The 23,345-nt window shown below is 38.5% G+C and overlaps 1 protein-coding gene, 1 long non-coding RNA gene and 1 other non-coding gene across 3 annotated transcripts in view; 2 read left to right on the top strand and 1 right to left on the bottom strand.

The window, feature by feature from the left end:
• The first annotated feature begins 7,543 nt into the window (after positions 1-7,543).
• On the top strand, positions 7,544-10,867 carry LOC134491652 (uncharacterized). The gene is made up of 2 exons (XR_010067348.1): positions 7,544-7,784; positions 9,046-10,867. It is a non-coding gene; the product is annotated as an uncharacterized LOC134491652 (long non-coding RNA).
• LOC134492620 (small nucleolar RNA SNORA47) lies at positions 8,713-8,844 on the top strand. Its single transcript, XR_010067496.1, has one exon. It is a non-coding gene; the product is annotated as a small nucleolar RNA SNORA47 (small nucleolar RNA).
• The window catches only part of AGGF1 (angiogenic factor with G-patch and FHA domains 1), a 33,982-nt gene continuing 20,859 nt past the window's right edge, over positions 10,223-23,345 (bottom strand). The window contains exons 7-14 of the mRNA XM_063295545.1: positions 23,127-23,238; positions 21,898-21,949; positions 21,664-21,765; positions 21,265-21,430; positions 19,245-19,327; positions 18,103-18,230; positions 17,420-17,519; positions 10,223-11,436 (exon numbers count right to left, since the gene is read on the bottom strand). Coding sequence (XP_063151615.1) covers positions 11,251-11,436; positions 17,420-17,519; positions 18,103-18,230; positions 19,245-19,327; positions 21,265-21,430; positions 21,664-21,765; positions 21,898-21,949; positions 23,127-23,238 — 929 coding nt within the window. The 3' untranslated portion in view covers positions 10,223-11,250. The remainder of the gene's footprint in view (positions 11,437-17,419; positions 17,520-18,102; positions 18,231-19,244; positions 19,328-21,264; positions 21,431-21,663; positions 21,766-21,897; positions 21,950-23,126; positions 23,239-23,345) is intronic.

Genomic DNA, 23,345 nt, shown 5'->3' with positions numbered 1-23,345 from the left:
AACGACCAAGTAGCAACAGTAAGAACAGACCACGGAACAACGGACTGGTTTAAGATTGGGCAAGGAGTACGGCAGGGCTGTATACTCTCACCCTACCTATTCAACTTGTATGCAGAACACATCATGCGACAAGCTGGGCTTGAGGAATCCAAGGCTGGAGTTAAAATCTCTGGAAGAAACATTAACAATCTCAGATATGCAGATGATACCACTTTGATGGCTGAAAGCGAAGAGGAACTGAGGAGCCTTATGATGAAGGTGAAAGAAGAAAGTGCAAAAGTTGGCTTGCAGCTAAACCTCAAAAAAACCAAGATTATGGCAACCAGCTTGATTGATAACTGGCAAATAGAGGGAGAAAATGTAGAAGCAGTGAAAGACTTTGTATTCCTAGGTGCAAAGATTACTGCAGATGCTGTCTGCAGTCAGGAAATCAGAAGACGCTTAATCCTTGGGAGAAGAGCAATGACAAATCTCGATAAAATAGTTAAGAGCAGAGACATCACACTGACAACAAAGGCCCGCATAGTTAAAGCAATGGTGTTCCCTGTAGTAACATATGGCTGTGAGAGCTGGACCATAAGGAAGGCTGAGCGAAGGAAGATCGATGCTTTTGAACTGTGGTGTTGGAGGAAAATTCTGAGAGTGCCTTGGACTGCAAGAAGATCCAACCAGTCCATCCTCCAGGAAATAAAGCCAGACTGCTCACTTGAGGGAATGATATTAAAGGCAAAACTGAAATACTTTGGCCACATAATGAGAAGACAGGACACCCTGGAGAAGATGCTGATGCTAGGGAGAGTGGAAGGCAAAAGGAAGAGGGGCCGACCAAGGGCAAGATGGATGGATGATATTCTAGAGGTGACGGACTCGTCCCTGGGAGAGCTGGGGGTGTTGACGACCGACAGGAAGCTCTGGCGTGGGCTGGTCCATGAAGTCATGAAGAGTCGGAAGCGACTAAACGAATAAACAACAACAGAGGGAATTAATGATTTCAGTTAAAGGAGAAGAATGCATAAATTTGACTAACAGTTACAGAATGGTGCAACATATTGTAACAGTGGAAATACTGAAGGATACTTTCAGAAAATGTAGTCAGAAATTAATATTGTCAACAGTGATATCTGCCCCTATGGATAGACTATGTCTAAAAGATGTTATGGAAAAGGAACAAGTTTTACCTGACAAGACAGAGACTGAGTTGAAAGTGGACCTACAGATGACAGGCTATAAGAATGTCATGGAAAAAGATGATACACTGGACATACAAAAGAAACTGGCTAATGTTTTAATAATTAAAAGGGACAAACAATAAACAAAGGAAGTGACCTGGATACTTTTTCTATACTAGATTGCAAAGAGACTTGTTAAAGCTTTGAAGAATCTTGTGAGAAGGGACAAAGAAGAAATGAAAAGAAATCAAGTTCTACAACATTATTTGAATGGACTAAAGATTAAGATTGTGATTGTTAGAAGTAAAAGGAAGGAATATAAAGTTGGTTTATTTGATCAAGGTTAAAATAGATACATTGTTATTTCTGGTAACCCTTAATGGACTTTTGCTGACACCAGGACTGAAATGATGATGCTTTGTGGATTTGTTTATAGATAAGAGATGGGATATAAGATGAAGAGATAAATGTTTGTAACCTTAGAGAGGATGAAGAGTCACTTGATTTGTTTATACTTGGAGCAGGGCCACAACTAGGGGGGGGTAAGCGGGGCATGTGCCCCGGGCACCATGTGGGGGGGGGGGCATGCCAGAATGACAAAATAGTATTTGTATACTGGATGGGGGGTGCAGAATCCATGTTTGCCTCAGGTGACACAGACCCTAGTTGCGGGCCTGACTTGGAGTCACTTCTTTATATATTTCTTTTCTTTTTCTTTACTATATTCTTTTTTTTTCTATTTCTTTTCTTTTTTTCTTTCTATTCCTTATGTCTTTCCTATTTTTTCCCTTTGCAACTTTTACTCCTTTCTATTTTTCTATCTTTCTCTTAGTTTATATTAGTTTTTACTATTGTAATTATAATATTGAATAAAATTACTTGGAAAAAAAAGAAAAAATAAAGGACAAACCTGAAAAAGGAGCAAATCTGAAAAAGTTTCATAAGGATAAAAAGACCAATTTTTTATGTTTATAACTTTGCTTTACAAAGGAAAATTCAAGAGTAAAACTAAGAAAAACTTTATAAAAATACATAATAAAAGCATTCTAATAAAAGCATACAAAATCAAACAGTATATATAAATTTATTTTAAAAAGAATTCAAGTTCCATATTTTTCACATGAATATGAAAGGCTGTGCATTAAGTGTTACCATTTGTACAGTAAAAATTAATGACTAAAATAAAGGACAAAAGTGAGTTTCTGAAAAATAAATAAATCTGATGGACAGCTTTCTGAAATAAAGGACTGTCCTTTATGATAAAAGACATATGGTCACTGTAGGATTCTTTTTTTTTTTCCTGAAGTTGACATTTTAAAATGGAAAGCAACTTCACCTTAGCCCCCGTTTTCCTATAATTCTACAAAACAGTGATTTCTAATTAATGGTCTTTGCAGCCTCTATCCTAACTGGAGTGAAGGGGACACTTTGCAAGATCTCTTTCAATCCATAGAATTTATTTACACTACCCTTTTCATGCTGGGCAAGGAAATATATAATTTGTAAATGAGGCACCAGCTCAGTTTACTTAGAATCTGTGACCTCTGACTAAAGGGTTCTCCTCTTGAATCCCAGATGCTTGAGAACTAGCCAAGAGTGCTTGCAACTAATAAAGGAGAAGGAGATGGTTACAGCCACCATCTTGACTATATATACTGTATAAAGAGAGTGTGCCACCCCCTCCCCCCGGCACCCCAGAACTAACTTTAGCTTCGTAGGTAAAGACAGCTAGCATGCCCATGTTTAGTGGCAAACTTTAGAATATAAATAAATAATCCCTTTATCCACACATTATTAAAAATGGAGAATTTGGTAATGGCAACGCTGCTAATAATGAAATCAGTCTTTAAGTATGATTTGGCTGGTCTGAAAACATTTTGATTCCTGAAAGAGAGCAACAGAGTACAGTATCCTCCCCCACTGAAGGTACAAATTACTCGGAGCTGACCTAATTTTTTTGGCCCATGAAGCAGAAAATTCCACAAGTACTTCTCCCACTACCTAGCAGTAAAAATGCAATAAAAATAAATTAACAATTTGTTGCTTTTTATGACATTGAGAATCTGCTGCAAAACAGCTATTTCACTCTCTCTAACGATAGGGTCAGTTCTGCAAATGACCTTTTACATCATTATGATTATTTAACTGCTATCACAATAATGACCCAGCTCTCAAAATGCAAGTAGTGAACAAATATTTCCATAAAGTACACAAACATTGCATGGTCTTTTAAACACATAAGAATAGTATTTTCTTCCAGAGTAAATTGCTGTCACGTAAACAGTACTTTCTTCAACTTGCCCATGTGTATAAAGCAGAGAAACTGTAAAATCCAGTACTGCTAGAACATAATTACCAATCAACTAAAACCTAAACAAAGGGGCTGAAACTATTTCTCCAGACTGTGTGTGTGTGCGTGCGCGTGCCTTTGAGTTGATTCCTGGCGACTGCCTGGACTAGTTCCTGCAGTTTTCTTGGCAAGGTTTTTTTCAGAAGTGGTTTGCCATTGCCTGCTTCCTAGGGCTGAGAGAGAGTGACTGGCCCAAGGTCACCCAGCTGGTTTTGTGTCTATGTTCTCCAGACTGTACATGCTATTATTGAAGGAAAATATTTCAAAACTAGGTAAAGTCTTCTTCAAGTTCTGTTCATGACTTCATGGACACATATATGTAGTTTTCTTGATAGGAATCCTGAAGTGGTTTGCTACTGTCTTCCAGGATGTTTTTTCAACTACCTAGTCTGTACTATATCCTGGTATCCTCTGGGGCTGGCCATCCAAATACAGGCTACTTCCAAGACTCTTCTACACTGAGACAAGGTTGGCCAGATACTGCCCACCTAGAGACAGTTCAAAGCCAGGGATCCCCCCAAATGTTTTTATCACAGTACAGTACTGGAAAAGTTACAGTTATTTTACCAAGGTGAAAGGGACCTTGAGCAAAAGGCCTCTGAGGAATTACCCACCCATCCATTCATCTATATACACATGCTTCTGGATGTTCTATGCCTTGTTTCTGTCCCACAACTTTATTTCCCTCTCCTAGTACTTACTTTTTCTTCCCTCCCCAATACACTGTCTCTTTTATTTCCTTTCCCCACATCTTTACCAGGTGGTGCCGCTGGTATCTTTCTCTTTCTTTAACTATGCATTGGTCCATTTTGTGTACTAGTTGCCCCATTCCTAGAAGTAGATGGCATTGGGAAAGGCCTTGAAGGACAGGAAGAAGAGCCGCTACCAAGGCAACAGTCAGATAAGAGGCGCATGAGCCTGGGCCAGGAAAATTACTTGAGAAAAGTCTCAGACAAGGCCCTCCCTAGTTCATACAAGATAAATGAGGGAGGGGGAAGCACATTCAGACTTGCAAGATTTTGTTACTATAGCTGTTAGAATAAATCCTGATCTATATGGCATTGGTTTCTTAATCTTGTCTATCTTTTTGGACTGACACTAGAATGGGAGGCCCTTCAGATAGTCATTGAAGCCCTAGTCAGCTCATGACTGGACTACTGTAATGTCTACATAGGGCTGCCCTTGAAGACCACATAGAAGCTACAGTTGGTATAAAATGCACCAAGGTGAGCAGTAATGGGTGTACTTAAATACACCCATGTGTCATTAATGCTCCGCTAGTTGCATTGTTTGCCATTTATTTATTTATTTATTTATTTATTTTTCAAATTTCTACCACTGCCCATCTCCCCCTACAGGGTGCAATTAGCATCTGGGTGCAATTTAAGGTGCCAGTTGTCACCTATAAAGCTCTTCGTGGCATAGGATCTTGAGGGACCACTTGTCTGCAGTTATTTCTCCCTATCCAATAAGATAGAATAGGGACACCCTGGATGCTTTCAATGAAACAATGCCACCTAGTAGCATCGAGAAGCACACCTTCTCTGCCACAGTACCTGCCCTCTGGCACAGCATCTCCCTGGAGGTTTGCATAGCTCCCCCCCAAAAGGTTCTGTAAGTCTTTGAAAATGTGCCTTTTCTCCCAGGCCTGAGGTTTGGTTGATTGTTGAGCCCATGGCAGTTCTCTTTTGCAATGCCACGGGTGGTTTTGTCTGGGCATACATGTTCTTTCTTTTTCTTTTTTTCTTCTTTGAACTATGTAAGCTGCCCAGAGTCATTTGGGAGCTGGGTGTCCTTCTAAATCTAAATAAATATCTTCATTTCTCTCAACCTTAGAACACTGCTGAGAATAAAGCTACAGTATGGCAACTGAACATCTATGGGAACAGGGAGAGAAAAGAGCTACAAGATGGAATGAGGCAAATTCTCACCTAAAAGCTCTGCAGATTTCATGTAAACAAATCAATAAATCACTTTTGTTGCAATTTTGGATGTACTAAATAAGTACATTTTTTCCTTTTTAAAAAAATTTTTAGAAATAAATTGGCTCGGTCTTAGACACAACCAACACTGTGATATTGGACAAGTCCAGAACTGATTCAGAACTGGTGCAAAGATCTCTTACGGAAATTCATGGAAGAAATTCCATATTTTCAAAATCCTGACCTTAATCCAACTGGAATGTTGTGGCATGACCTATAGTTCTTGCAAGAGAGACCCCAAATAAGTTGTTCTCTGTGAACAAATCAACAGGAAATGTTTGGTTGAAGTCATTGCTGCTAAAGTAAGGGCCATCAGTTGCAAAATCCAAAGCTTCACATACAGGTACTCCTCATTCAGTGACAGTAATTGGGACTGGAATTTCCATCACTGAAAAAACTACCACTATTTTTAATTACTGTTTCGTCCTCTACACTATTTCTTTGCAGCTCACCCATGATTGCTGGTTAATTCTGCTATAGCTATGGCAGCCTCTCGTGGCCAAAAGAAGCAATTGGAACAAAAAGTCTACGAATTCAGGGAATTCTTCTTAACACTACAGGTTGTTGTTGTTAGCTGCCGTCGAGTCATTTATGACTCATGGTGACCCTATGTATAACAGAACGAAATGCTATTCGGTCTTGCGCCATATGCCTGACTGTTCCAATGTTTGCATCCATCGTTGCGGTAATTGTATCAATCCATCGCATTGAAGGTCTTCCTCTTTTCTGCTGGCCCTCGACTTTACCAAACATGATGTCCTTTTCAAGAGATCAGTCCTTCCTGACGATGTGTCCAAAGTATGAGAGTCTAAGCCTAGTTATCTTCGCCTCTAGGGAACATTCTGGTTGTATTTCTTCTAAAACTGATTTATTTGTTCTTCTGGCAGTCCATGGTATTTTCCATAATCTTTGCCAACACCACAATTTGAATGCATCAATTCTTCTTCCATCTTCCTTTTTTAATGTCCAACTTTCACAGGCATCTTGAAAAAGCTTCTCTCCCTTAATGTCCAGACTGGCTGGCAAAACTTTAATCTCTTAAGGGAGTCTGAAGAATAAAGAGTTTTCTTGCAGGGCTTTGGCTTTGATTGTTTGGCACTACAGGTCAGAGAATGTGCAGTGTAACCAACCAATGAATATTCTTAATGCTGGGAATTACGAGAAATAAAATATGAGATATATAGAGATATGGTGACAGCTTTATATAATTAAGTTTTCTATTAAATATAAAATAGGAGAGTCAATTTGGTGTAGTGATTAAGGCACCAGGCTAGAAACTGGGAGATGGTGAGTTGTAGTCCCATGTTAGGACCAAAGCCTGCTGAGTGACCTTGGCCAGTCACTCTCCCTGACCTAGGAAAAAGGCAATGGCAAACCCCTTCTGCAGATCTTGCCAAGAAAACTATAGGGACTAGTCCAGGTGGTTCACCAGCAGTCAACTTTAATATAAAAGATAAGATGTAAAAGCAAATTAAATCACAAGGAAGAATAGTAAAATATAAGGATATGGGTTTTTTTTAAAAAACTGGTCAAAAATATATACAAGCTTTTGACAAGTGATTGCAATACTATTTTAATAATTTATTATAAAACTATTTAGGGGGAGAAAGAAAAAAATGAAAGCATCTAAAGCAGTGTTTTTGAAACTTGGCGACTTTAAGATGTGTGGACTTCAACTCCCAGAATTCCCCAGCAAGTGCGAAAAACACAGCTTTAAAAGGAATTGTCAGTTGAATTTCCTTTTGTAGAGAATGACATTAAGTCCAGCCGTGTCCGACTCTAGGGGGTGGTGCTCATCGCCGTTTCAAAGCCAAAGAGCCGGTGTTTGTCCGTAGACACTTCCGTGGTCATGTGGCCGGCATGACTACACGGAACGCCGTTACCTGCCTGCCGAAGCGGTACCTATTAATCTACTCACATTGGCATGTTTTCGAACTGCTAGGTTGGCAGGAGCTGGGACTAGCAACGGGAGCTCACCCCATCATGCGGATTCGAACCGCCCACCTTCTGATTGGCTCAGCGGTTTAACCCTCAGCGCACTCATAAAATTGCGCACGGGTTCTTTAAGACAAAGCACGTGATGCTCCGTGCCTCAGAAGCGGAAGACGATGGGGGAAGATGTGGAATTGCTAATGTAACTTTCTCTCTTGTGCTTTTAAAAGGACAGAGATTGCTTTTCGTAACGCTGTTGTTGTCGAGAGCACTCAATAAACGTGAGGACTTATTGAAAGTAAGTTGGATGGATTAAAACTGTTTACAATTTGGAAAATCTTGCCGGGAAGGGTAAGTAGTTGGAAAGGCAATCCAAGCTAAATCCAGGCAAAATTGGCGGGAATGGAAACGCTGAATTCCAAAAACTTTTTGCAAATCTCATTGGCTTGTCCTAAAAGTAAAGTCTAAAAGGAGACAAAAGGCAGCATGGCTTAGCTTGTGTGAAGCCAACCACAGATTCTCTTTCCCTCCCCCTTAGCTTAAAAAATGTTTAAATAGTTGGGAATCATTTTCTCTTTCACTGCAGCAACCGCCCCGCCCCCCAACAACGTTAGGCAGGAAAGGGGAAGGTTTCTTACAAACATAAAGCATTGAATTCCCAGTGTAATTGAAGCGGGGGGGGGGGATCTTAGCAAATGCACGCATATCTTTAAGACAAACAAGGTTTTACATTATTTTCAAGGTTAAATTGAACTAGTGCACGTGGAGCAGAGCCCACTCCCAATAACGGCTTACCATTTCAAGCTCACAGATAGGAAGCAGCAAGAGAACCTGGGACCCTTATACAGTGGATTAATACAGCAGTGATGCTTACAGGTGTATGCAGGACAATGAGACAAACTCAGTCTACTGTGTAGTATGTTATTTGTCAATGTTGTGGTCTTCACCTTTGGAGTACAATCTTCAACTCCTTTTTTCAAAGGATTGTTCAATTCCTTTAGTTTTATTGTATCTCTAGAAGTGTTCTTCGTAATTGGGTGGGGTGGGGTGGTGGGGTGGGGGGGTGGGAGAGAACATGAAGATCCTTTTATTGTATTACTATGAAAATAGTAAGCTTAGTAAAGTGTCTTTTGCTGTTGGGCAAAAGTGAACTCTGACATGACGTACAAGTTCTCTGACTGCAGCCTTAGATGCTTTCCAAGATATCCCATACTATCCATGAAATCTCCAAGTGTAAAAAGTGTTACTGTCTTTTGTGCAATTAATAAGTGGCCCACAAAGGAGGACTGAGAAAATAAGGCAGTTCCATGTACTGCATTTATTGGTTACACCCTCCAAAATCAAATTGTGCAAAAGCAAGTCATGTTCCTTTGACTTATATAGGAATACTACTGCTACTTGCATATATTTTTCTCAAACTTCATGGCCTTTTTCAAGAAGTAGCTTTTCTAGTAGTATTAGTTATTAAATAGTGTTATTTTTGTAAATCATACTTGGACAGTAAATAAAATTTTGATGATTTGATTTGTAAATCTTCTGTAGCACTCAAGGTTTTAGACATAGATAAGTTAGATCATAAATAGTAACTCACAAGCTCTTTTCCTCCCAATAGGATGACCAAAAAAACTGAAAAACCAAGACCTTGCTACAGTGGGTATCTTACATCACTTGTACACATGAAACAAGATACTTAACAAGGTATCCTTCCAACATATCCTTTACAGAGCAGTTTTCTAAACATCAAAGTCTGGATTCTTGCTAAACCAAGGTTATACAACTTTTTCAGATTATAGTTAATGTACTTCCATACCATATATTTAACATTTTCCACATTACTACATTGTGGCAAACTTTGAAAGGGATCTACAGCCTCAGTTGTGTACCCCTACACTAAACCAAAACCAAACAAATCCCATTATAGTTTAGTTTGATATATGAACCCAGTATATTTATGTTTCTACAGTACTTTCCACATATTATGTGAACCTACTTAAATGTCCTTCAGTTCAAATATATTGTAATTAAATAATACATGATCCTCTGGGCCTAATTCCACTAATGCTTAAAAACATAACTTGCTTTGAGAATTGTTTTGTTTTTGTATGAAACTGTTCAGTTTAAAGTTTCACTTCTAAAATCTTGTAATCTGTAAAATGTATTATCTCTAAAATCTTGTAATTAAAATTATTACCACTGTCATTTTGTTGTTCTGCTCTGAGACTAATCAAATAAAGGCAGTTGAAAAAAGCTTGCAAAAAACGTGTCTGTTCTGGAAGCAATGCTGTCTGGGGATGACAGAACTATGACTGGTATTAGCTTTATTGTGTTACAGATATTTCAATACAATTTTTCATTAGTTGTCTGAGAGCCAAGGGAGAAGACATGTTTAAGCCATAGTAAGTGCCACTTAGAGAATCGAAGACATTTTGGATTAGTTAAGAATAAACATGCTATTCTCAATAATAAAATCTGAAAGGGGCTTAAGATTTTTGAAACTAAGGCTATCAACCAGTTTCCTTTCCTAGATGGTTAAGTAGTGATATTTGGATGAAATCTGGGCTGAATGATCTTTTCAGGTCACTGGACTTTGATGTAAGAATTCTAGCATCACCTTAAAAAATCAAAAATAAAACCAAGTATTGATCCACTAAGCACTTTTAGCAATTGTTCAAGTCAGTTACTCACAATGCAGATTATTCTATCTAAGTACAAGTGGCATAAATACAAATGAAATTTGATCGAATTCTTCTGTTTATCTCTTTTGTGAGTTAAAAATTCACAGCACATCCTTTGAAAGCATGGTTTATTAACATTTCAATAAATAAATGTTCAGTCTCTGCCCTGGAGGAAAATGGAGGGAAAAACAATCCAGCCTAAATTCCATTGCCAGCAATGGATAAAGGTTAATAAATAGTGCTTGTCTATTAAAAATCTGAAGGTGTATGGCAGTACAGACTGAAGACAGAAGTTTACTTCCTAGGGCTAATCTATACTTTTAAGACTAGTTTACGGTGCCAAAGTCCTAGATTGTGTCACTTCCAAATCTATGATTGCATTTCCTACCTCAGAATTCCTTGCATATTGAAAAAGCTAAACTGGAGTAGAATCATCCTTGCATGGTCATCAAAAGCAATCCTTGAATCCAGGAAGATTCTGAATTCTGTAGTAGTTCAGCCCTCGAACTGTGTAATGCAATTATTAATGTACAGAAGAGCTGAGTATCATATCAGTTCCTAAGCATGCTACCTCAATGGAATACTAGAAGCTTAATGTACAACCCTCAAAATTCTTCACAGAAGAAAATAAGGCCCTCTGTGTGGCTTTTTGTATATAGTTTTCTCACCAAAAATAGTGATACTGCATTTAAAATAGAATTGTGTCTAACATTAGAAAATCTAGTGATTTCATATTATATGAAAGTGAGATGCATCAGTATTGCTTCTCTTTTGGCTCTTGTTTGCTTGTTTTCTGTTGCATTGGGCCACAAACTCCTATGAGATCCATGAAGAGTCCGAAAAGTGATAGAAATTAATTATTTCAACATGGTGGAATAAAAAAAAATAATCCTGAATTACCCTCATACTCACTTCCAAAATTCTTCAAAAAGAACTGGGCCATTTCAATTTGTGCACATCTTATGCTTAAAATTGGTGTTAGAGAAACAAATCAGCATATAAATCTGACAATGCTTCGCAATTAAGTGAGCATATACAGCAGTCTAATATACAACAAATAAACTTCCAACTTTAAAGAAAAAAAAGAAACCTCATAATTACATAAACAAGCTAAAGTTAATGAATTTAATTCTGCAGCTTCTCTAACTCAGGTTAGATCCTTCGGTGCATTTTTTCAGCGTTTTAGAATCCTGGAAGTTTTCTGCAAATCTCTCTCTTGCTTTTTCCCAGTTCCTTTTGTTTTTGGTATTGATGATCTGAACCTCTTCAGCAGAAATAGGCATACTTGCACCTAAGCCTGCGTGCTTTCTGTGCAGCTGAAGTTTGATCTGTTAGACATTGAATTTTTACAAATTAAATTCAATAAACATGCATTCTGTAATTTTAATTATTTTGTTAGACTTGGAAAAACAGCTGTGTGCAGAACTTGGAAATAATGTTATTACTTTGCTAAAATATTATTAAGGCACTGGTGATGTGTATTAGTGCTTTGCAGATACAATTCCACCCTTCCTTTGTGGCACTAAGCCACCCAAAATGGCTAATAGCAAAATATAATAACATATAGAAATATATTGCCTCATTTACTTTGTTCCTCTCCCAGCCACACCCTCAAAATATACTCTAAAAGAGAGACAGGCTACAGAGAGAGGAGAGGGTGATTGGGAGTCCCACTGCATAGCAGAGTTAGATTTTACCAAGTATATTACACGATCAGATATTAATTGAGAAATTTCCTGTACTTTGAAGTGTCTTTAAGACTAATTTGTTTTACCAAAACCAGTAAATATGTTCAGTAGTTATGCCTTCAATTAGTTTTGCAATGTCAATTTTCAAGTGTATGTTTCAGTCAGGCGAACTGCTAGTTCACACTTTAATTTTATCATACATTCCGATTTTATTAGACAACTTAATTAAACCTAAAGTCAGTTTAGCAGTGACCCTTCAGACACAGGTACAATTTCCAGTTTTCCTCATAAATGACCAATCTAAGGCTCCGGGGAGTTCCAATATGGCAGCATCTGAAATACCAAACATGCCACCCCTGAGAAAAGCTCTTACAGTTTGAAAGACTTTTTCAAAGTTTAATCATCCTTGCAGTTTGAATTATTGCAAGCCTTATTGCCGTTTCAGAGCAGATTTCTTAATTTCTTAACCCTGTTGTATATAATGTTAGTATGACAGCCATGCATATCACGCATGCATATCATGTTTCTTAGGCTTGTTAGCAAGCAGTAAAAATGAAAAGATCACTGAGAAATTTGAATTTGTTTGCTTTATCAGTTCCAGTAAATTTAATACAGTGCACCACCTATATCCTTGCCAATACAATTTCATATGACATCTATGCACAGAACCCTTTGCTTTTAAAGCAAAACTCCATTCTGTCAAAGTAGAATGGCAGTTACAGCTCCAATGTTCATATGCCTATACTGTAGGATTGTGCAAAACATTTGAAATAGATTTTTTACAATGCACACAAGCAAGAATGAATCCCATTTTTCAATTAATTGAAACAGCCACATATTTTACAAGGTTCACATAGCTGCCTCTTTATGTATATGCATGCACAGCTACTTTACTCCAGCTGTTCCTAGACAGAGATTGTTGAGAAACAGCTGCAGAAAACCTTATAAAAGATGCTTTTGCTTCAATGATTTGAAGAGATGCTTTGTTAGTGTTCTTGCATGTTGTAAAGCATCTCATTGGAATAGTTTGCTCATCCCTACTATGCTGTCAGAACAGTTCCCAATCACAGGTATCTTAATACTGAGTAATAGGGATTACAAAACATTGCATGCATGGAACAGGCAATACTTTTCCAAAGCATGCGTGTTACGTTCAGGCACGGACTCAGAACACACATTCTGGGTCTGAGCCTGGACATAATGCATACATTCTGAGCAGAGGTGTTCTGGTGTGGGAGACAGATGGGAAAATGCAAAACCATCCATGTTTGCACAGAGCTGCAGCCAAGTGCAGGTAGTGGAAAGTAAGGTGATGAAAAGGTTGGCAGGGAGGCCAAGTGGGCTGGCTGGGTATGCCGTGCTTTCAAGCACAGCAGCAGTAGCAGGGAAGTAAGGGAACAAAAGCCATTGGGATTAGCCATTAGGGGAGGGGCAGATGGGCTGTGGCAGCTACAGGGGGAGGAGGGTGCTGGGAGATCATGAAGGGTGTGGGGGAGGGCCAGCCAGGGATCTTACACTTGAATTCATGTGTGGCAGCAGAAAAGAGATAACCTAACCAGGTTGGCACACAGGCATAGGGAGGAGGATGGGCAAGGCCCATCTTATCTTACTTGCTTATAAGACCCTTGCAGATTTTTCCCACATGAAACCAGAAACAACCAAAATGTTTAGAGTTTCAGTCTAGTTAAATCATGACCCACGCAGAACAGCCCAGATGAATTTCTGAACCACAATGTGTTTGCTTCATACATGGAACATACATTTTCCATTTCATGTGTGCTCCGACTTTATAGTTTCCCATTTCCATACACAAATACTTGTTGGCAAGTATAAGTGGCTTAGCAGTGCCCGAATAAGCAGCAACAAATCTTACGCTTTTCTCCAAGGGAATTGAGGTGGCAGAAAATATCTGCCTCTGATGACCCTTGGTTAACTAACCAGAGGATTGTATGCCCAAGGTTCTTTTGGGCTAAAATATAGTTTGCATTATGCCTCACTTAATGACCCTAACTGGGACTGGCAACTCTGCTTAGACCCTAATTGGGACTAAGCAAAGCAATTGCTAAGTGGGAAATCACTTGACCCTGACTGTGCTTTCCAGCTGGAAAGAGACAAGATTAGTCAATTTCACTCCTTCAGCTTTTGTTTGCCTCCTAACCACTCCTCTGCCCTTTGGAACACTGGAGTGCCTGCTTACTGTCTTGTACACATCGAAAGCAATGCAATGGTGCATTCTGGGGCTGGGAGCCACGGGTATGCTACACAGACAGCTTACAGTACTCTCTTGAAATCCCTTCTCCAATCTCTCTGGGTGGGGGGGTAGAGGAAGCAAGCGATTTCTGTAGGCAATCTCTCCTTTGCCTGACCCTTTCCCGCTGCCAGTGTGATCACATTGCTTTCAATGTGTAGAAGAGCAAATAGCTTGCTCTCTTGAAATCCCTCTCCAATCTCTCCACAATACAGAGTGGTGGGGGGGGCGGGGAGAAAAAGCAAGCGATTTCTGTAGGCAATCTCTCTTTGCCAGACCCTTCCCCCCACACACAGAGCAGAGATTGGAGAAGGGATTTCAAGAGAGTACTGTAAGCTGTTTGCGTAGTGCACCTGCAGCTCCCAGCCCTGGGCTGCTGGCACAATCACATTGCTTTCAGTGTGTAGAAGAGCAAACCACTCAGTCTCTTGCAATCTCTTTCTCTCTATCTGCTCTGCAAGGTGGGGGGGGGAACCACAGGTCAGGCACAGGACAACATCTACTGACTCTAATGGCAATCATGTGACTGAGGGACTCTTGAAGGTCGTAAATGGTTGTAAATTGGCCGTAAAGTTATTTTTTCAGCACTGTTGTAACTTCAAACAGTTGCTGAACAAGTGGTTGGTAAGTGAGGACTAACTGTATTGACTTTCTTTTTCTGTAATTCCAAATGCCTGAAAACAAATTTATCAGTCAAATTATATATCTAGTATCCACTAAACAGGAACCTATTATCCTAATTTTAAAATGTTTTTAGCATAAGTATATTAATTCTATTATTTATTTTTTATCAAATTTTAAAACCAGGAGGGTATATAATGCACGCTTCAAGTATGATCTGAAAGAGGTGCTTTGTAATATGCAGGGCATGACTATAGCACCTCTTTTAAAAAAATGACCACTTCCTTCTTCATTTCTGCAAAAAATGTGGAAAGAAAAAAACTGCTGCTTTAATAATATGCATTCAAGATGTTGCTGCTTTAATTTTGGTTCGCTGAAACAGCACTGTCTTTTTTCAGGCTTATATGAAAGCGTGAAATTGCAGGCTTGTTGAAACATGATCCTAACTAATAGGGTGGTAGAGGTGTGAAAGTGACCATTTCATTGTGGAGTTCAGGATGCTACAGAAAAAGAAACTGGAGATTAGTCGTGCATGCATGTTAGGCTTCAGGAGAGCCAATTTCAATAAGCTGAGAGAAGTTACAGGTAAGACCCAGTGGCCAGAAATCCTCAGGTCAAAAGATGACCAGGAAGGTTGGAAGCTTCCCAAAAATAAGGTACTGGAAATACAATTGCACACTATTTCAATGAGGGAAAAAATGGAAGCTTAGGTAATTTTTGTGGATGTGCAGGGAGTTTTCAAGTTTTCAAGTATTTGTATGGGAAATGGAAAAGCAAGGATGTATATGAACAAATAGCTAATATCTTCAGAAATGGTTAGGCTAAAATGAGAAATGAATTTAGGCTTTCAAAGCTACAAAAAGCCCGTTTTTTACTGTTATCAGGAGATAAAGGAAGGAGGAGGAGAGGATGTCAGGTTATTAACAGGTGATGGGGAGAAGCAGACCTCAACACCTATTTTGCTTTGAACTTCTCCACAAAGGATATTAATCTAACTAAGACAATTAACAAAAGTTAGGAGTGGTAATGCGAGGTAAGTAAAAAGATGTTAGAGAGTGCCTGACTACCAACAAAATGTGTTGAAAACACCAGGACCAGACCAATTACATCCAATTACATCTAAAAGGATCTTGTGGATGTCATCTCAGAGCCTCCTGTATTTCTGTATTCTTTGCTATTTCATGGAAGACTGGTGGAATGCCAGAGGACAGGAGCAAGACAAATGTTGTTGCTATCTTCAAAAAGGGGAATTGATCAGTTTGACTGATACTGGGCAAAATTCTTAAGCAGTTGGTTTGTGAACATTTAGAAAAAATGCACTGCTTGGCAGGTTCCAGCATGAGTTTGTATCAAATCAATCTGATCTCCTTTTTTTGATAGAGTGCCTGGTTTAGCTGACTATGAGAATGCAAAGCATTTAACAAACTCTCACATGAAATTCTAATACAGATAATGACAAACGTGGGTTGGACTATGCTAACATTAGATGCATACGAAGTTGGTTGAACAATTGTATCTGACACACGTGTCAGTAGCATCATGTGAAGTGAATTGCAGGCTCTGCTTTAGATCTTGTGCTGTTCAACATGACTGGATGAGAGATTAGAAAATATTACTATCAATTTTGTGGATGACATTAGATGGAAAACAAATCCCTTCAAGGATAATATAAATATTTATTTATTGGAATGAATTTAGCAAATTTTAGAGAATCTTGGTAAGATAGAACACTGGGCAAAAACTAGCAAGATTAATTTCAGCAGAGAAAAATGCCAAATCAAAGCAATGATAATAAGATGGGGGGGAGGATACTGAATTGCAATCCTAAATAAAGATTTAGGTATTTTGGTGGATCACAAGCGGAGTATGAACCAACAGTGTGATGCAGCTGCAAAAAAAATTAATGCAATCCTAGTAGCCTGCATAAACAGAACCATGGTGTCATCATGAACAGAAGTCATTGTTTTTCCTCTCTATTCTGTGCTGGTCAACCACACCTAACATACTTTGTCTAGCTGTGGACACATCATTTTAGGAAGGACACTGAGAAACTGGAGCATGTCCATAGGACAATAACTAAGATGATAAGAGACCTGGAAGGAAAAAAATGAGGAACAGGTGGAGGCATTGGGTGTGTTTCCCTCCAGGATTCCAGAAGAGAAACCTGGAGGGATACATGATAGCTGTCTCGAAGTATCTATCTCGAAGTATCTAAGTATCTTCATGTAGATGAGGCAGAATTGTTCAGAGTTGTTCCAGAAAACAGTATAAAAACAATAGCTTTAAATTACAAGGAAGTAGATTTCATTGGACACCAGGAAAAAAGTCCTAATGGTAAGAGCTACTTAACATGGAACAGGCTGCCTCAGGAGACAATGAGTTCTCCTTTACTGGAGGTATTTAAATAGAGGCAGGATGGCCATTTGCTGTTGGGGATGTGACAGTACTGGATTCTTGCACTGGGGAGGGGGCTGGATAGGGTGATTGCCAAGGTCCTTTCCAACTCCAATGATTCCATGCACAGCCCCAATATCCAGCTTTTCTGGCCTTGCCACTTTTCATACCACACTGAGTACCTCTACCTATTCCACATAATAAGTTTGCACAGGTTTGCAAGACAAGTGCATTCTATAGCACAAGTATACCTAAAAATAAGTTCTACTGATTTTAACAGGGCTCATGCTTGATAAATAATACAGAACTAAAAATGTATTGTTATTTAGGTGGAATTCTTCACTAAAAAAAAAAACCTACCGGATCTTTTATTCCACCACCACTCTTTCCAAGTCCTTCTCCTTTCTTCCATCCCATCTTCTCCAACATTTTGTGACCTCTGTTATTCTCACTAATTTCCCTACAAAAACAAAACAGCAAACATGAGAAGGGGGAGGGGGAGTTAGAACTGCAGTTTCAAAAATGGAAGATACTGGGGTCATGTTTTAAGATTTGTTTTGAAAATATATATAAAATATGCCTTATGCAAGGAAATATCTGAACTTTCTGAAGGGAACATACAACTATAATATTTTACAGTGCCCATTTTTCTGATCATACTATACCAGTCTTGACTTCCAATTAGTGCAGATATCAAAATCTTATCAGACTCAATTTAAAGTGCTAGTTGATACCTGCAAAATTTCAGACTCAGAACCGAGTTATCTACTCTCAAGGTAGATAATGCCCAGAATACAAAACACCTTTTTGGTACAAGCAGCCTTACTTCCCCAAAAGGGAAGTTAGACCATCTGCCTAAAAGAGAGGAAAGAGACCAACTAAAATCTTGTCTCTGCCAAACCAATATTTGTACATGTACCAAATTATTTCAGATTTTTGATTTAGAGAACTGAGTCTATGCAGTATTGTACATTAGTGTAACACACAGCTATATCTGCAACTTCTAATTATGTAATATAAAAAAACAACAACCACCAACTTACATATGTATAGAGGCTGGAGTATCATCTCTATAAAAATTCCCTTCACTTCCAACAGTCTCACGGCGCTTTCCTGCTCTGTCTTTATAATTCGGATTTTTCACAACCTTATCAACTTCATATTCTGTATTCTTTTAAAAACACAAAGGAACCTCATAAACTTAGTGTAATCTTTTCTTTTTAAAAAAGCACTACATATAATTTTAAATTCATATTAGATATACTGAAAGCAATTTACTAAAAAAGGTTCTGTATTTTGTAATTCTGAAAATACTTGTCTCCTTAAAATCTTAGTTACATATACAGCTACAGAAAAGTGCAGTCAAAATAATGGGACATGAAACAGAATGAATTATTTATGTATTTTTAATTTAGAAAAGATGACTAGGAGGGATAGAACATGGCACAGGCTCATAAAATATGCATAATAAAGAGGAAACAGAAATATGTTTTTCTTCTCTTTATCCCTGATTCACAAATGGCATGCTGGGGAATATAGCAACAGAGTTCTTGCCTTCAAGCCTTATCTGTGGACTTTTCAGAAGTACCTGGTTACCTGCAATAGGAAGCTAGGTGTTGAATTAGATAGGTCTCTGATCTTGTCCAGCAGGTCCGCTCTTACATTTGTAAGTTACTATAAAAATGGACCACTTTAAAAGGCAGTATTGTGTTTACAATGGTGATGCGGACACTGTCAGAGCCTTTGCCTATGCTAATCTGGCAAAAAACACTCACAGATAGAGCTACTATAAATTTGTCTTAAATGCTCACGTAATCATAAATGGGGTATAATTTATGCATTTATACTCCACCTTTTCTTTGTGAGTGCAGGGCAGCGTACATGGGGCTCTCCCTTATTTTATTCCCATGACACACAAAACAGGTTGGGCTGAGAGAGAATGACTTAACTCAAAATCACTATATGAGCTCCATGGTTGAATAAGGACTTGAACTGCTGTCTCCACAGTTTCAATCGAACATTGTATCCTGGTTCTTATTTATCATAAGACATCTCATTCTATATTACAAACTTTAATAACTGTCACAACTGAGGCAGATGGGATTAGACTACAGTCCAAATGTTTAAAAAAAGACAGGTTCCAAAATTAATTACCAGTTAAAAATAAATTTATAAATATATCTACCTGTAAGCCATATTTTACACGTATTTGTTTTAATTTTTTTCTTCTAACTAATTCCTTTTCTTCTTTTGTCAGTGCAGGGCCAACTGAAATACAAAGGATTTCATCAAATAAGAAAACCAGTAAATTACTGTATGTAGATAGGAATCAGGTTAGAAAGGACTGCTTCAAGCCATGTTAGTTTACACCTATACTAATGTATTGATCTACCTCATAGTACCTTCAAGACTAACCAACATTATTAGTGCATCAACATTTGTGAGCAGTAGCTCACTCCATCAGATGTTCAGAATGGGCAGGATTTTAAACACTGTGGAAGGGGAAAGGGCTGGGGAAAAATAACTTAGGAAAATGGGTGTATACAGTTGTAGAGACTAAGAGGAAGAGGCTGAGTATTACATTAGCAATTAGCAAATGGAATAGGATAAGAACATTTGCTATTTGCTAACACACTCACTGTATTTAAAGTCCTGTAAGAGCAAGCCACTCTATGCATCTGATGAACTGTTGCTCACAAAGGCGTATGCCCTAATGAAGTTGGTTAGTCCTGAAGATGCTTCCAGACTGCATGGGTTGTGCAGACTAACACAGCTTCCGCTCTATTATGAAACCTGAGCAGGGGCTTAAGTTATTTACCATTTCTAAACTAATTTATTTCTGAGTTGATGAAAGGCATCATTTTACATTTTATGTTAAACTGTTTTGAGATGAGCAGGATACAAGTGTATATCCTTTAATTGTCACATGGCTATACATTAGGAGAACAACATCCTATTTTCACTAACATTTGATACTTTTTAGTTTTACTTTTAACTAAAGGAGTTCAATAAAACAGAGTAATTGCTCATTCAACAGGCACTCTGTAGAAAATGAAAAGAGTGTCCTCTAGTGAATCTCAGATCCCTTGTAAATTGTTTTCAAGTGTATGGGCAAATGCAGGAAATTAGGATGAGGTCAGATACAGCGTAAGAGCTGTCAGCTGACTAAAGAACATGAATATCTGCTTATACATTCTGCATCCTGAATCGAGAGTCAATCTGAGAATCTAACTGAAAACAGACTTCTCGTTGGGAAATGGCGGGCTGAGCAGGCAATGCTGACAACGCAGCAATTTTTTTCAGGCTCAGGCAGGTTTTCCTGAAGCCCAGAAATGTTCTCTGGATAAAGGAGAACACCTGGAATCATCCCATCTGTCCTTTGGATGGCTGTTTGCAGCCAGAAGATCGCAAACAGCATTTCGCGTTCGACTGGTAAGAGCTAGCTGGGATGTCATCATCTTCCAGGCTACCCTGTAGCCTTAAAGAGATACTAAGACTGGCCACCCCATTTCTAAATCACCAATGCATACCCTAAGAGAGGCTTTCTACAGTGAGGAGAAGCTGGCTCTCTTGGTGCTTATCATTATTTTTGGGATTAATTCTTCTTTAAGTTTTGGACTTCATTTTCCTTCCAAATATAAAGGAGGATTGAGTAAACAATTATCTTCCTGTTATTATTTTTGTACTAAATTTGAAGATATTAGCGTTTTCCTATACATTGAATCAGCTGATTCGAACCTTCAGCTTTGTTTCTATTTTCCCTTCAGAACTGTCTGCCTATCTCAATCTTGCTTGCGTATACACATTCTGGAACTTTTCCATATCTTCGACTTTCGCTGGTTAAGCTCCTAGGGGTCATTATAATCTACTGCATGAGACGTGGAAGATTTTAAACATATTTTTTCTGACTTCTACCAAGCTTTTATACAAGCTATTCAGGACATCACAGAAAATATGAGGTCTAAAATGTTCCATCAGGTTGGGGGTGTGGTGGATGAAACTGAGGAATTCAACAGTGATAGATACGTTTCTTCTAAGAGTGAGACTGGGATTTCTATTGAGATGCTGGATGAAGATCGGATAGTGGAGTTGGAGAAATTTAATGGAGAGAGAGATCTGCAAGCAATAAGTAAAACTATTATTTTCAGTATAATATTTTGATTTAACTTTTCCCTAGAAGTTACCAATAGCATTTCATTACTTACTAGAAGATTCATGTTTCTTATCAAGGCGAAGATGGGCTCTAACTTGTCCTGGTTCACACCCATCACAGGTTTCACTACCAGGGTGTATGTGAAAGGATAGTACAGTTTCTCCAATCTTCACTTCATCGCCGTGTTCCAGAACATGGGGCTCACTCTTTGTTTTAGGCTGTAGACAAATGACATAGAAGCTAGAAAGCAGAAAACTAAGTGCTAACGAAAGCGTTTGGAACCATTACTTCAGAGAGAAAGATACAGCGAGTGTGGTATATGACATAGCAAACACATGCACTTAACAGTATTACAGCTGAGCAGAAAGGATAGAGAAGTGGCAATTCCAAGAGGGCACAAAGGCAGGGGCTGATAAAATCAGCCAGGAGCATGTCTCATTGTTATACTCACCTGCAGAATTTGGTTTCCATTAACCACAGTACCATTCTGACTGCCTTGATCCACAAGAACATAACTTTGCAATTCATGATCAAAGTATACTTCTGCGTGGAACTAACAAAAAAATAAAATATTTTGCTGGCAAGGTCATAAATATTGTAAAAAGTTTAAAATGTAATAAATCAGATTTTTTAAATTCTGTAATAATCTCTCCAATTATATAACAAGCCTTAAAGAATTAATTACCTTACTGACAGAGGCCTCTGGAATCTGTAGAGTGTGTTCCATCCCTTTCTCTCTGTAAAAAAAAAAAGCAACTGTTTAAAGTCTGGGGAGACATGCTTTAAAACCTACTGTACGTAAGTCCACTCAGGAGCAAGGCTAGCCTCAGCAGCCCATTGCAGCTGCTGGGGTCCAACTTCATTGGCAGAATCCCACACTAATTATTACGTCAGAGTCTTCCTTTAATTACATGCTGGAAGCCTTTGTGTAACCACGGGCACACTTTTTAAAAATAACCTTTTCAGCTTCTGAGAGCCATAGGGTGCACCAGAGATACACCTCTTTGAATTTTGAGGTTTAATTGTTTTTAGTAAAATACTGTAGAACATTCCACATAACAGAAGTTGAATGCTGACCTTTTAGTGCTTTTTTATTTGGTTAAGTAATGAATGACACTTTCTGGTCCCACAAAAATGGGCTTAGAGGAGGTCCTATAAGGTTTGCCCATCCCAGGTACAAACTGATTTTTTTTTCCAGTTCACTGCTAAAAAAATTAAGTCCTGAGCATTAGAGTCTAGTCATTTTTGCAACTTTCCACAAACCCTTAGTGTAAAGCTAAGTTAAACAGTAATTTCACCCAGCACTGTTTGGAGTGCCCAACAGGTCACAGCTATTGCCAGTATTGTCCACAGACACCAGGTAAGTCCATCAATGGAATAGGAAACTCAGTTAGAAGGAAGCTGGGTTCAGATAGTCACCTGCACACAAATGGCAAGTGCTGATTTCCCTGTATCCTGCAGACCAGGTCCAAGAGTCCAACAAAATGCTCTATAGTGGGAGGATAAACTAAGAGAGAAGGTGGAATTTGGGGGAAAAAAAAAACCTCCAACCCCAAAACAGATGCAAATGCCTTTTATGCAAGGCTAGGAGCCTCCACTTAAGTAGCAATGAGGAAAGGAAAAAGACAGAGGAAATCTGGACAAAACTTGAAGAAATTTGTCTTCATCTGAATCTCTTTGGTGCATTTCCTACATGTACATATAGATATACATCTCTGTGTGTGTGTGTGCTTTAATGAAAAAAAACAAATGAGCTGTTGTAAGAATAACAGTAAATCACTACATTAATTATAATCAATACTTATACAAGAAAACAGGTTCACTAGAAATGGGAGTAATATTTTGGGAGTAAATAATAATTAAAAATATTCGAAATATAATGAGTAAAGACTTCTCTCAACAATTGTGTGGTACCTTCCAATAGTGGCGGGTTTCACAGCTGTGATGATATACAGAGATCCCATCTGCAGTACTGGTGACCGAATTACAATCACTCTGATACAAGGTGGCCAGATCTTGTCTTCGTCTAAATGAAATAAATAAATCAGTATCAGGCTAAGGAAGAGAAATCTTCCTGTATTATGCAATCTGCAGCCACCTTCTTGCCCAAAGACAATTAGACAACACATTTGA

Source organism: Candoia aspera, chromosome 2, assembly GCF_035149785.1.
Source record: "Candoia aspera isolate rCanAsp1 chromosome 2, rCanAsp1.hap2, whole genome shotgun sequence".
Classification (NCBI taxonomy): Eukaryota; Metazoa; Chordata; class Lepidosauria; order Squamata; family Boidae; genus Candoia; species Candoia aspera.
This window is presented reverse-complemented; position numbering and strand designations above follow the sequence as displayed.